This window comes from Lynx rufus, unplaced genomic scaffold (assembly GCF_022079265.1).
Source record: "Lynx rufus isolate CCGP_SWC_20201006 ecotype Redwood Valley unplaced genomic scaffold, mLynRuf1.p SCAF_39, whole genome shotgun sequence".
Classification (NCBI taxonomy): Eukaryota; Metazoa; Chordata; class Mammalia; order Carnivora; family Felidae; genus Lynx; species Lynx rufus.
In genome coordinates, this window is record NW_025814855.1 from 812,497 (window position 1) to 827,560 (window position 15,064).

Sequence of the window (15,064 nt, forward strand, 5' to 3'; positions counted from 1 at the left end):
TGGGCTGAATTTTTGTTTTTTTAAAGAAACTTTTCTATTGTTCCTAACCAATTACAAAACTGACTCTAACGCTTCACAGTGCAAGTGTTTGAAGAGCAACATCTTTCCAGCTGTGTACACTCCTTTGATTTCTGAAGCGCTGGACACATTTGAATGATGTGTCCTTTACCTCAGGAAGAGGTCGTGGGAGGATATAAAATAATAATTTTCTCCTTTGGAAGCTGATTGAGCTTCATGGAGTGTGAAGTTAGGGCTCTTCTCTGTCTTTAACAATGTGCAAAGCAGTTCCCCGTGAGTAGGAGCAGCACTTTCCACTAACCCTCGGGGTGCGGCGTGTCCAAAGCTCCAGGCCGCAAAACCTACTTCTGGTGGCAACTACTGCGCTGGGAGCTAAAGTACCCGGAAGGAACCGGACACAGAGGACAGAGCGAGGAGCCAACAAGGGAACAGGAAAGGGATTTCTAGGCGTGCGCAGCCGCTGGGGGCGGGACTTCCGGCCTCACCCCTCGGACGACTTCTGGCCTTTCCTCAGGTCGGCTCAACCTCTATGGTTCCGGAGCGGACTTTCGGGGATGAGGTGACAAACTGACAAAGCGCGAGGGGAGGCGACGTCCCCGCCGCATAGACTGGGGATAACGACTCGCTGACGCCACTCGGGCTGCTCCCCGCCGGGGCCGGAACTGGGACCGCGGGCTCGAGTGTCAGTTCTCCCACAGAGTCCGATGGCGGCGGCCGCGTCTAGGAACCCGGCTGAGGTAAACGCGCGGCCCCCGGGCCCAACCGCTCCGCCCCAGACCCTCCAGACCCGAGCGCGGGGCGCCTGCTCGCGTCCCTGCGGCCCAGGTCCCGGTGTCCGGGCCGAGGAGGCGCTCGCGGGCGGGGTCCCCGCGTCTGAGCCGGCGTGACGGGGTGCGGGAACGAACGGGCTGCAGGGGAGGGGCCGGCTGGTGCAGGGCTGCAGGGGGCCTGCGCCACCAGCGGGGCACGGCAGGTCTCGGTTGTTTCAGCGACGCAAGGTGCAGCGGCGCCCGTGAGGCCTGTCACCTGGCTGCCTGAGCAGTCCATCCGTGCTGGCGGTGTGCCAGGCGGTGTAACCCAGGTGTAAATAGATAGGCCCAATCTGGCTGCGGAGAGGACAGATTGCAGGGGTGGGGGGCAGAGGGGGCAGGGAGCGCAGGAGGGGGTGCCTGCGCCAGTGTGTGTCATCGTTGACGGGCCAGAACGGTCACCGTGGATGTCCGAGAAGCGGTTGAATTTTGGCCCCGGGTTCGAGAAGGGCCAAGGCAAATTTGGGGTGGTGCAGGTGACAGGAGAAAGGGAGGGGTCCCGGAATGCCTGGGGGCTTTGGTCCTTTGAAGTATAATCTGCCAGTTATTTGACGGGCAAAACTGAGTTTCTTTGAGAACGAAAGAGCACCGCAGTCTGGAACAAGCAAGCTGAGGCTCAACGGTAGGCCAGTCTGCAGGACACGAGAGAGGTAGGCGTTTTAAAAGGGGAAGGGGCTAAGTTGGGAAGGCTGTTAAAATCTACAAGTCCCTGAGAGTAAACTGGGAATTGAAAGTATAGTGGCTTCCCGTTGGCTGAGCTGTGGGTGGGGTGGTCCCGAAAGCCTGCCTTTTCCCCTCTGGGCTGGTAGAGGAGGTAGTTTCCCAGTCCCCAAGTTCAAGTGTGTGGTCCTGTGGGGTGTGCACTGATCATGGCGGTAGTGCGTGAGAGCTCCCCCAGCTGCGTCCTCCCGACTCCCTTTTAGTGAGGTTTCCCGTTATTAATTTTCAGCGGTCCTAGCAGCGGAAGGGGTGGACGCTCCCATCAGCTGGACGGAAGGTGGCAGTAGGTTGATTGTCCTTGGAGATCTCCCAAGTTGCTTGGACGTCGTTAAGTCTTAGATGTTCAGAGAGGCGTGAGTGACGTCATCCAGTGGGCAGCGGGACAGGAAAACCCGGGAAAGCGGGGCAGGTTTCAGGATGGAAACTTTGAAAAGTGACGGCAGTAGTGTGGCCCCGGCGGAGGTTTGGATCACATTGAGGAGGGGGTGCAGACTAGGGGGCCAATGCTATTAGTAGGTCAGAGGGCCTCAGTGAGGTGTGCTGAAGAGTGGTTCCCTGGCTCAGCGCCTGGTTGGGGCTGCTGGGCAGTGCGGGCACAGGCGAAGGAGAGAGAAAGATGTGGCAGATGGATGGGTGGGTAAGGCTTCCATGGCATGATGGGACAAGAGATGGCTGAGGACACCTAGGAGTAATTGCGGCGAGGTGACAGGGAGTCGGGGCTGCCCTTTGTTCAGTGGTGTAGGGCTTCACCAGAACTTTGTGGTGCGCTTTTCTGGTGTCCGGGCCGTTTCAAGTCTTGCTGATGGATAAGGTGTGGGGCCAGTGTGGTCACTTGTGCGTCTCTGTGCCTGGCAGGGAGACCTTTAGGGCTGGGCTTTTCACAAAGGTTCAGTGCAGAGTGGAGGGTTGTGACTGTTGGAGGGACAGCATGGGCAGCACAGAAGTATTAGAGGGACTGGGAGTATCTGAAACGGCCACGTGGCTGTGGGTGTGTGTCCCTGAAGCCAGGATCCCCGGCAGGCGAGGGGGACTCCTCGGCCGCATTTGAGGCTTTCCCTGTGGTGGGATGCATGAGAGTGCTGGGGTTGTCGTGGAACCTGTTTGGATTTGTCACACATCCTTTGGGTGTCATGTGACAGGTCCCAGTGTGAGTCAAGGGGCATCCTTTGGTGTGGGGCAGGAAGCTGTGGGGGCGCAACTGTGGGGTCTGAAGGTGTGAGGGAGGTGCAGACTACAGGGTCATGTTCACTTGGAGAGGGAGTGTGAGTGTGAGCTTAGGGTCTCAGGGCCCTGGGACTGGAGACTGACTGGTCGAGGTGGGTCCATAATTGTCTGTGTTTGAGGGCACATTCGGGGAGACTCCACGGGAATTTCCAGGCAGAAAGGATGGCGCTTGGGGGGCCAAACCCAGATTGGCCCCCGCAGATTGCATCTACGCACCCCCTGCCTGTTATTGCTGAGGACCGAACACAGTGATTGGTGGGATGGTGAGGAGACGGTGGCATTAATGACACCAGGACCTGGTATTTATTCTGAGGTAGGAGCTGGCGTGGCTGGGGAGAATGGGGTGTATGTGTCAGGGTTTAGATTGTGGGTTCTCCGAGAGAGAATGTTCATGGTGCCATCTGTCCGTTTCATGACAGGGTGGTGTGACCTTTGAGGACATTGCCATCTACTTCTCCTGGAAGGAATGGAGACTTCTTGATGAGGCTCAGAGACGGCTGTACCATGACGTGATGCTGGAGAACTTTACACTTATATCCTCCCTGGGTAAGGCCCTCATCCTCCCCAGTGACCTGGACTGGGCTCTCTATTCTCATTTGCCTCTCTTCCGCCTACCCCCTCTTCCTCCTTCCATCCCCCCGGCGATGCTTTTTCCTTCTCAGGTGTGGATGTGGGACTTGCCTGCTTTACCCGCTTTTTTGGTGGTTGCATTTGTTGCTGGGTCTGGGTTGTCCATATGCCCATTTCTCTTTCCTTGCAGCCCAGTGCCCTCTGTACTGAACCCTCATACGGTAAGATTTGGGCGGTAGTCATTAATTAAAGCTGACAGATTGCACCTTGCTGGCCCTCTCCTTGGCTGGGTCAGTGTATCCAGACCTGTGCCATTTCTGTGGCCCAGGTTTTGATCTCTTCCCTTCGGTGATGTGTACTTGTGCCTGCCTGTGCCAAAAATTGCAGGCATTGGCTTGGTCACACTCAAGTGGACTATGGGCTACTCCTCAAGACTATCTTATGTGGTTCTTCTTGTAGTGTTTACATTTTTCGTATACCTGCCCTTCGCCATTCAGCTCTGTTAAGGTTTGATTGACCAAATTGTATCATTGAAAGTATATTACAAGATGAATTGATATATTTAAACATTATGAAATTATTACCAAAATGAAGGTGATCAGCACACTGATTACTTGACATAATTACCTTTTTCAGGCTCGTGGTGAGAAAGCTTAATATCTACTCTCAGCAAATTTTAAGTTACAGTACAGTCAGTATTAACATGCGTAGTCAACATGCTGTCCTTTAGATCCTCAAACTTACTCATCTTATAAATGAAAGTGTGTACTCATAACCATCATCTCCCCATTTCCCCCAGTCCAGAGCTTCTGGCATTCTACTTTCTGTCTCTATGAGTTCAAATATTTTGTAAGAATACCCAAATAAAATACCATGCAGTATTTGTCTTGTCCTGTGTAGTTTATTTCACTTAGAGTAAGTTTTTCGTGTTCATCCGTATTGTGGTAAGTGCCCGTTTTACGTTCTTTTTTATGGCTGAATATTCCTACACTTGTGTGTGTACTAAGTGTTGTCACTTATCAGCTCATGCACACTTAATCATGTTTCCCTATGTTGACTGTTGTGAATAATACTACAGTGGATGTGGATGTGCAGACACTTCGTGTAGATTCTGATTTTGTTTCCTTGGGATACGTACCTAGAAATGGCAATGGTGGGCCATGTGGCGATTTGATTTAAAATTTTTTTTGTGACTCCTCCCTATTATTTCCTATAATGACTTACCTGATTTACATTCCCAGCAACAGTGTTCAGCCATTCTTTTTTCTCCACATCCTCACCAACATGTTACCTCTTGTTTTTTGGTCATAGCCATTTTAACAGGTATAAGGTGATATCTTGTGGGGGTGTTTTTGTTTTTTGTTTTTGTTTTGTTTTTTTGAATGAGAGACTGATAGAGATAGCACATGCAAGCAAGGGAGAGAGAGAATCTTAAGCAGGTTCCAAACCGAGTGTTGTGCAGAAATCAAGCGATGCCTAAAACGACTGAGCCCCCCAACAGCCCACATAACTTATGATTTTGATTTGCGTTTCCTGCTGATTAGTGCTCCAAGCCCTTGTTGGCCAATTGTATCTCCTTTTCACTGTCTTCTGTGTGTCTGCTTCTGCTGCTACTTTGCAATTTGCTATAATCCTACTTGTTTCTTTTTTATTTTGTTGTGTGTGTTTTTGATGTCATATTAAAAAAAAATTGACAATAGTAAGGTTAAGGAGACTTTTCCCTAGTTTTTTTCTAAGAGTTTTAGGGTTTGATGTCATGTGTTGAAATTTTTAATTAATTTCAAGTTTATTTCCATGAGAGCTGTAACATGGAGATCCTGTACATTATTATTTTTCATTTGGAATATCAGATTCGACAACAGTCTTAAAGAGATTATTTTTTCAGGGCGCCTGGGTGGCTCAGTGGGTTGAGCGTCTGACTTCAGCTCAGGTCATGATCTCGCGGTTCCGTGAGTTTGAGCCCCGCATCGGGCTCTGTGCTAGCCGCTCAGAGCCTGGGGCCTGTTTCGGATTCTGTGTCTCCCTCTCTCTCTGAGCCTCCCCCGTTCATGCTCTGTCTCTGTCTCAAAAATAAATAAATGTTAAAAAAAAAATTTTTAAGAGATTATTTTTTCAACAGAGTATTCTTGGCATAATTGCCAAAAATCAGTTAATTATGTATGTGTAGTTAGAATTTGGGCTCTTTATTCAATTGCACTGGTCTATTTTTTATGCCAGTGCCATATTGTTTTGATTATATAGCTTTGTAATGTTGTTTGAAATCAGAAATGTGCTGCCTTCAGTTTTGATTTTTGTTTTCAAGATTTCTTTGCTTCCTGTTTTAGGAGATTCGGTGGCAGGGGTGCCAGTGTCCTCTGTGGAGCAGGCAGTAGGAGTCCCTGCTGAGCAGGGACCTCAGTAGCACCCACCTGGTGGCGAACAGAGATTCCCCAGCCCCTGTTTTCTACCCATCCCCCCATGTCTCTGCTAATATCGTCTCCAGCCATCCTTTCTGTGTGCTTGTGTTCTCTTTTATGCTTCACTGTGTATTAGTGAGTCTTGATTGGACTCTTGAGCCCTCTGAGGCTACTATGATTCATGAATAGCTGTTGAATTGATTTTTTTTGGTGAAGGCTGGAATCCCGTATTCTACCATCCTGCCAACATCAGTCACATAGGATGCTTTTCTGAGTCTGTTGTGCGCTGAGTAGCTCTGGGACAGTCGTGGCCATCCAGCGTGACCAATTTTCTTCGGTATTTCTATCCTCCCTGTGCCCTGTAGTTGCTCACCTGGAGCTTACAGGGAAGAGTCCATACATGGACTGTATCATACAATGGACCTGATCCAGACATGACCAGGTGGGCTCACAGGGGCCTTTTTCTGGTGAATGGCAGCTGGGGAAGGTGTGATATCAGGACTTTGTTCAGGTCACACTAGGTACCTTTGGTCAACTAGAGTTTGGTGCCATGCCAATGGCCACACCTCGTTCCTGTCTTTCCTTCTTCACTGTTGACAGTTTGTGTACTTGTGGGTTCTACTCCTTTGGTAGTCCTGTGACTTCCGGCACAGGGGTAATTGCCGTTTCTCAGGCCTCCACATCTTACCCATTTCTCTCACTGCTCTTCCTGGGTAGTCCAACATTCACCTTCGCCCATTTGCCAGAAATGTTCGTGTATCCTTAATGTGACCTTGAACAGCCACAGATTTCTTTTGATTGGATTTTTCAGCAGCCTCCTACTCAGCCAGGTGTCAGTAGCAGAAAAGAACCTTGCCAATGCTGTGGGCAGAGAAACAAGTTGTAGCCCCTGGCTCTCTTCCTTCCATGAAACCCTGGTTTTCTGTCCTTCCAATGAGCTGTCCACAGTGCATTGACCTTAGGGGCCCAGTAACGCAGAGCAGGCACTCCTTCACCTGAATTCCAACTCCACTGTCTGGAACAGCATCTATTCAACTCGTGCCTACAGGAGACAGGTGCATATGCGTGACGGGCTTACCCCTCACTGTAGTCACCAGGTATTTCATGAGAGTTTCTTTGCGTTCAGGTTGCTGCTGTGGAGCAGAGGATGCGGAGGCACCCCTTGAACAGAGCGTTTCTGTAGGTGTGTCACAGGCCGGCACGCCCAAGGCAGCTCTGTCTTCCCGGAAGACCCACCCCTGTGAGATGTGCGGTCCGGTCTTGAGAGACGTTTTCCGCTTGGCTGAGCACCAGGGAAAGCCAAGCAGCCAGAAACTGTTGAGGTGTGGGGCATGCGCACAACGATTTTACTTCAGCGTAAACTTTCAGCCGCAGCCGGAGCAGCACACGGGAGAGAAGCCATTCAGAAGTAGTGTGGAGACGGCCTCTTTTATGAAAGGATATGGACTCCATGATTCAGGAAAGCCCTTTACCTGTACAGAGGTTCAGAAGGATTTCGTGCCTGGCTCGGGGCATCTGCAGCAAGAGGCCACTGAAACTGGAGAGAAGCCAAACACAATCAGTCAGTGCAGGGCAACTTTGCAGAGCAGTAAAGGTCATTACACTCGGGGAGAATGCAAGGAAGCCTTCTGTTCCGAACTTACACATGTTCGGGATCAGAGTGTCCAACCTGGAAGTCCATGTTTTGTGTGCAGTGAATGTGGGAAAACATTCAGGCACAAATCTTTATTTGCCATACACCAGAGATTCCATACTGTGGAAAGACATCATGAGCTTAACAAATGCGGAAAATTGCTAAGGCAGATGTCAACTCACACTGCACATGGAAAGACTCTCACTGCGTCTAGGCAATACACGTGCAACAAATGTGGGAAATCCTTAAGCCACAAATCTGTGCTCATTCATCCCCAGAGAGGGCATAGTGGAGAAAATGATTATGTTTGCAGTGGATGTTCAACATCTTTTAGCCATAGTTCAGTTTCGATTATACATTCTGTTCAAACCTCAGAAAGGCCCTATAAGTGTAGTGTCTGTGCAAAATGTTTTACCTCTATCTCTGCCCTCACTTATCATCAGAGATCTCACACAGGGGAAAGACCTTATGGGTGCAGTGAATGTGGGAAGTCTTTTACCTCCAGGACTGGCCTCCATTACCATTACATAGTTCACTCTGGAGAGAGGCCTTATGAGTGCAGTAAGTGTGGGAAGGCTTTTATCTCCAGAACTGGCCTCCGTTACCATTACAGAGTTCACACTGGAGAAAGGCCTTATGAATGCAGAGAATGTGGGAAAACTTTTACTGATACTTCTGCCCTCCGATATCATCAGAGAGTTCACACTGGAGAAAAGCCTTATGAGTGCAGTGAATGTGGGAAATCTTTTACTACTCCGTCTGCCCTGCGTTGTCATCAGAGAGTTCACACTGGAGAAAGGCCTTATGAGTGCAGTGAATGTGGGAAATCTTTTACTACTCCTTCTGCCCTCCGTTCTCACCAGAGAGTTCACACTGGAGAAAGGCCTTATGAGTGCAGTGAATGTGGGAAATCTTTTACTCATACTTCTGCCCTTCGTTATCACCAGAGAGTTCACACTGGGGAAAAGCCTTATGGCTGTAGGGAATGTGGGAAATCTTTTACTACTCCTTTTGCTCTCCGTTCTCACCAGAGAGTTCACACAGGAGAAAGGCCTTATGAGTGCAGTGAATGTGGGAAATCTTTTTTCTCTAAGTCTGACCTCCATTGTCATCATAGAGTTCACACTGGAGAAAGGCCTTATGAGTGCAGTGAATGTGGCAAGTCCTTTCTCCGAAGAAATAATCTCAATGTACATGCAAAGGTCCACTCAGATGAAAGGCCTTACAAGTGTAATGAATGTGGGAAATCTTTTAAGTGTAAGTCAGCATGCATTCAACACCAGAGAGTTCACACTGGAGAAAGGCCTTATGAGTGCAGTGAATGTGGGAAATCTTTTACCACTAGTTCAGGCCTTCGTTATCACCAGAGATTTCACACTGGAGAAAGGCCTTATGAGTGTACTGAATGTGGGAAATCTTTTGCTGACACTTCTGCCCTCCATTATCACCAGAGAGTTCACACAGGAGAAAGGCCTTATGAGTGCAGTGAATGTGGGAAATCTTTTTTCTCTAGGTCTGACCTCCATTATCATCACAGAGTCCACACTGGGGAGAGGCCTTATGAGTGCAGTGAGTGTGGCAAGTCTTTTTCCCGAAGAAATAACCTCAATGTACACCTAAAGGTTCACTCAGATGAAAAGCCTTACAAGTGTAATGATTGTGGGAAATCTTTCAAGTGTAAGTCATCATTCATTGAACACCAGAGAGTTCACACCGGAGAAAGACCTTATGAGTGCAGTGAGTGTGGGAAACCTTTTTCCACTAGTTCTGTCCTTCGTTCTCACCAGCGAGTTCACACTGGAGAAAGGCCTTATGAGTGCAGTGAATGTGGGAAAACTTTTACTGCTAGCTCTATCCTCCGTAATCACAAGAGAGTTCACACTGGAGAAAGACCTTATGAGTGCAGTGAATGTGGGAAAACTTTTACCACTAGGTCTGTCCTCCTTTATCATCAGAGAGTTCATAGTGGAGAAAGGCCTTATGAATGCAGTGAATGTGGCAAGTCCTTTATCCAAAGAAATAGTCTCAAAGTACACAGAAAGGTTCATTCTGGTGAAATGCCTTATAAGTGCAATGAATGTGAGAAATCTTTCACCTGCAAGTCAAAACTCCTTGAACACCAGAGAATTCACACAGGAGAAAAGCCTTATCTGTGCAATAAATGTGGGAAATCTTTTAGTCGTAGCCATGCCCTTCAGTATCATCATCAAAGTCACCTTGGAATAAGGCCTTATAAGTGTAGTGAATGTGGGAAATCTTTTGCTTGTAGTTATTCCCTCCGATCTCACCAGAGAGTTCACACTGGAGAAAGGCCTTATGAGTGCAATGAATGTGGGAAATCTTTTACGGCTAGTTCTGTCCTACATGCTCACCAGAGAGTTCACACTGGAGAAAGACCGTATGAGTGCAGTGAATGTGGCAAGTCCTTTCTCCGAAGAAATAGCCTCAATGTACACATAAAGGTTCACTCGGGTGAAAGGCCTTACAATTGTAATAAATGTGGGAAATCTTTTAAGTGGAAGGCAACATTCATTCAACACCAGAGACTTCACACAGGAGAAAGGCCTTATGAGTGCACTGTATGTGGGAAATCTTTTATCAGTCATCCTGCTCTTAGTTACCATCAAAGAGTTCACACTGGAGAAAGGCCTTAGGAGTGCTGTGAATGTGGGCAGTCTTTCAGCCAAAGCTCCAGTCTCACTCAACAACGGAAAGTATAGTAGATGAAGCCCTTCTGAGTGATCAATTATGAATTGTTTATGTTCACTAGAAGTTGTATTTCTCTTTCTGTCCTCTATTCAGGATTAGCAGATGATGTCTTTGGGAGGTAATTTGAATCAGAATGGGTCATGAGTGTGGATGGAGCCCTCATGAATGGGTTTATTGTCTTCATACCAGTTCTAAGAGAGCTTGCTTCCTCTGTGTACCATGTGAGGACCCTTTTGAGAAGATCATCTATAAATCAGGAAGTTGCTCCTCACCAGACATGGAACCGGACCCTATCGGGAATGTTAGGTTGGCTATCCAGCCTCCAGAAAGAAGTTTCTGTTGTTTGCAAGTCACCTAGTTTGTGGTACTTTGTTAGAGCAGCCTGAGCTAAGACATGTGAAGAATGTGGGCAATCTTTTGGCGAAGGATACAGTTTCATAAAAATCAGAAATTACCCTGGGTAAGGCCTCATGAGTGAGGGGAATGACACAATTCCTTTTGCCAGTCCTCTGTCTTCATTGCACACTTAGAGTTCACACTGCCAAAGGGCTTTAAGGTAGCAGAGCAGGTGGTATTTCCTTGAGTAGTGTAATCACAGTGGAGGAGTGCCTTTGTGAAGCAGCCACTTAGCTGGAACAAACCTTGTTCACTTGAATGTCCCCAGTGGAGTGACTTACCCTAAGTTCCAGCTGTTTGGGAAAACTTGAGGAGCTGTGTTGTGCTTGTGATGTGTCCGGAGTCATTGCTAGATTGAAGTCACTGCCAGTTTCTGTAGCAGAAGTCATTTCACCAATGCCACCTGGCAGGTTCCCACAATATATATCAGTCACCACCCCAATATGCTATGGCAAGCTGGCAAGCTGGTCTCTGTGGTTTGTCATTGGCGATAGGAATTATGGATTGTTGGAACTTCTCATTCCCTTCTCAGTTAGAATGTGGATGTGACACATTGTTTATCCACAGCACCTGATCTGAGTTCTTGGTGGTATCTTGCAGAGAAAGACTCATCTTAGGGACGTTACCATCTTGTGATGCCCAACTGGTCATGTGGGGCAAGGCCTAATCCAGAAGGAAGAGGCAAGAGGTAGCATTCTGTGCAGCAACATGGTGAAGTCTTTTCCTTTGCAGACCCTGGTGTGAGTGTGGTAACATCTCAGAGATGATTTTGAGGAAGTGGCTGAGCCTTGTGGACAGCAGTGTGGGGCATGCCAGGGGACCACTGTGCCAGGTTGGAGGGCCGGGTTGACATGCAAGGAGTGGGTGAGACACCTGAAGGGGGTGGCACACCCAGCAATGCTATTTAGGTAGGACTCTATGGGCTGAGTCTCCCTTTTTCACCCTGGACATGGATTTCCCACTGTGGGTCCCTAAGACAGTGACCTGCCTATTGCTCTAGCCACTCTTTTCCCAGTAGTTCCCTGAGGGACACCGCACAGTCTATGTGGCCCAGAGGTCCTTGACCCAACTCATACGTACATGCTGTGCAATGGCATGTACAAGTCTGTGGTGCCAGTGAGGGACTCAATCTCCATAGTGATTATATTTTTTGAAATAAATTGTTAAGGACAAATTAATATCAGGCAATGAACCACATATTCAGAAAGCCTAGAGTACACTAAACAGGATAAATGCAAGAAGAAGAAAAAAAGACCCACATGTAGGTGTTTTATTTTCAACTTACTTGAAATCATAGATAAAGTTTTTAAAGAAGCCTGAGGGAAGAAAATACCTTAGCTCCAGAAGAACAAAGACTTACATCCATTTTCTCAGAAATCATGCAAGCAAGACAGGAGAGGAATGAAATATTTAGTGTTGAGAGAAAAACTCATCAGGCTAGAGTTGTCTACCTGGCAAAATTATCCTTCGACAGTGCAGGGCAAACAGCATTTCTGAAAGAAAAACTAGGGAACGTTTTGTCAGCAAACCTGCCATCTTATTCCATTTTGGGTGATATGACAAAGTACTACAGACTGGGTAATTTATAGCAAGATAAACATTCATTTCTCACAGTTCCGGAGGCTGGCAAGTCCAAGGTCAAGGCGCCAGCATGGGTGAGTTCTCTGGTCAAGATCCTCCTCCTGGTTCCTTGTTGGCTTTTCTTGCTACATTCTTCCATGATTAAAGAAATTAGGGATTTTTTTTTTTTCAGTAGGCTGCAGGTTCAGGATGGAGCCAAATATGGGGCTTTAACTCATGATCCTGAGATGAAGAGTTGGATGGTTAACTAATTGAGCCATCCAGGCACCCCAGAAATAAGGGATTTTGTGGAGCTCCTTTTATAAAGGCAGTAAGCCCATTCATGAGGGCTCTAACCTTATAACCTAAGCACCTCCCAAAAGTGTCATATTTAGGGGTTAGGATTTTTTCACATGAATTTGGGGAAGGGGGTGACCATAGGATCTTGCTTGCAAGAATTGTGAAAAGAACTTTAGAGACAAGGAATGTGATATGGGTCAGAAACTTAGATCTACATAAAGAAAGAGTATTGCAAGAAGAATAACAACGTAAAAAAAGTATTTTTCTGGGGCACCTGGGTGGATCAGTCAGTTAAGCGTCTGACTTGGGCTCAGGTCATGATCTCACAGTTTGTGAGTTTGAGCCCCACGTTGGGCTGTGTGCTGACAGCTCAGAACCTGGAGTCTGCTTTGGATTCTGTGTCTCCCTCTCTCTCTGTCCCTCCCCTGCTCGGTCTCTGTCTCTCTGTCAAAATAAATATTAAAAAAATTTTTAATATATTTTTCTTATTTAATATTATTATTTAACAATTTTTAAGTATGCTCCACACCCGACAAGGGGCTTAAACTCATGGCCCTAAAATTAAGAGTTGCATGCTCTGCCAACTGAGCCAAACAGTTGTTACATCAACAATATATTCTGTTATTTATGATTATCTTAATGTGTGTGTGCAGATATTAGGCTTTGATATTCATAGAATGAATGATGTCAATGATAAAAGGGACTGGAAGGAGGAATTGAGATTATTTTGTTATGATAAGGTATAGTATCCTTGAAGTGGTGTAGTATTTGAAAGTAGATTTGGAAGGGCTCCTGGTTGGTTCAGTCAGTTAAGCGTCTGACTTAGGCTGAGATCACAATCTCACGTTTCATGGGATTGAGTCCCATAGTTAGTGCAGAGCCTGCTTTACATCCTCTGTCTGTCTCTGGCCCTCCTCTCCTTGAGCATGTGTGCACACTGTCTCTCTCTCTCTCTCTCTCTCTCTCTCTCTCTCAAAAATAAAATCAGCATTAAAAAGAAGTAGATTTGGATTAGTTGTCAATGTTTATTGCAAATTCGAGGGCAACAAAAAGTATAACTGATATGCTAAGGAACAAAAGAAGATGGAGTACCATAAAATACTCAGTTAAAACCATAAAAAGCAGGAAAAGAGTGGAAGACAAATTGGGACAAAGAACAAGGGTGATGAATAGAAATCAGTAACAAATATGGTATATGTTAATCTAACTATATCAATAATCACTTTGAATGGTGGAAAACTAATTAAAAGATTTTCACAATGGGCCCCAAAGCAAGATCCTACTATATATTGTCTACAGAAACTGTGCGATAATACATATGCAGTGTTTTAACCTCTGAGTTTGTAGTAATCTATTACAGGAACAATAGAAAATGGATAGAGGAACAGACATGCGGAGAAATGAATGATTGAGAAAGACATAGAGCAAGTTAGTGAGGGCTCACTTTATGAAGCTTCTCCCTCTGTGTGACATGGTAGGATCAGTGTTGGTAAGTAAACTGCTTTATTTACTGTGGCTTCATTGCTTAACAGTATCCATTAACTGTCATCAGGCAAAGGTATAACTTTATATTGACGTTTTATCATAAAATTATGCAGGTATGACTGGGTCAGAAATGACCTTAGTATTATAGAGTGCAAAAGTCAGTTGGTGACATGTTTAGCTAGTTAGAAAGCATTTAAGTCATTGTGCTTTAACGAAACACCCTTTATCTGATTGTGAAGTTCTGAGAATGGGGAGGTATTGGAAGGATACAGCCTCATCACAGAATATTGTATGAAATTAACCTGATAAACACACAGTGTGTAGAATTTTACAAATATGAAATCATACTCCAGGAATATAAGAGTTTGAAATTAAGCAAGCCTTCATAACTCATTATTGATATAGAAACACACAAATATCAATGGAACAGAATAGGGAGCCCAGAAATAAACCCATGCATGTATGGGTTTGTCTGTTTATAAAGACAAAGCCAAGAATATATAATTCAGAAAGGATAGTCGCCAATAAATTATGTTGGCAAAACTGGGCAGTCACATGCGAAAGAATGAATCTGGACACCAGTCTTATACCACAAATGAAAATAAGTTCTAAATGGATGAAAGATTTGAATGTAAGACCTGGAACAATAAATCTAGAAAAAACATAGGGGTAATCTTGAAATTGGTCTTGGTAATGTTTTGGGTTTTTTGTTTTTTTTTCGATTTGATACCAAATATATGGTGGTGATGAAACAGGTACAAACATTTGTCAAAACTCAATGAAGTGTATATTTTATTACTTTTTTCAGTTTATTATTTTGAGAGAAAGGGAGAGAGAGAGAATCCCAAGCAGGTGATGGGCTGTCAGTGTAGAACCTGAGATAGGGCTTGAACTCATGAACAGTGAGATCATGACCTGAGCTGAAATCAAGAGTCAGGCACTTAACCGTCTGAGCCACCCAGGCCCCCCAATTGTATATTTTAAATGGGTACACTTTTAACAGTTTAAATTGTGCTTCAATGAAGTGTGAAAACACTAGCTTGTTTAAATGGTTGCTAGGATCAACAGCCTAGCCATCTTGTACAAAATGGGACACAGAGGTATACCTTTCTCTGGGAGAATGGGGAAAGGATCTTCCCCAACGTAATAAAAATTATGTCAGACCTGAGGCCAGAATGCAGGTCACCTGACACACAAGCAGGGTTTCTTTTACACCCCTGTCTTCCACATAAAGGCTCTGAGGC

General features: G+C 46.1%; 1 protein-coding gene across 2 annotated transcripts; it reads left to right on the forward strand.

Annotated features, from left to right (window-relative positions):
- The first annotated feature begins 528 nt into the window (after positions 1-528).
- LOC124522764 (zinc finger protein 814-like) lies at positions 529-10,628 on the forward strand. Of its 2 annotated transcripts, none has more exons than XM_047094356.1 (3): positions 529-755; positions 3,191-3,317; positions 6,864-10,628. In XM_047094356.1, the coding sequence occupies exons 1-3, from the start codon at positions 723-725 to the stop codon at positions 10,022-10,024; spliced, it is 3,321 nt and encodes a 1,106-aa protein (XP_046950312.1). In that variant the 5' UTR covers positions 529-722; the 3' UTR covers positions 10,025-10,628. The 2 variants fall into 2 exon arrangements, 1 of the variants encoding a protein (XP_046950312.1); XR_006964840.1 differs by lacking the exons at positions 529-755; positions 6,864-10,628 and adding exons at positions 1,184-3,084; positions 3,532-3,833.
- The last annotated feature ends 4,436 nt before the right edge of the window (positions 10,629-15,064 follow it).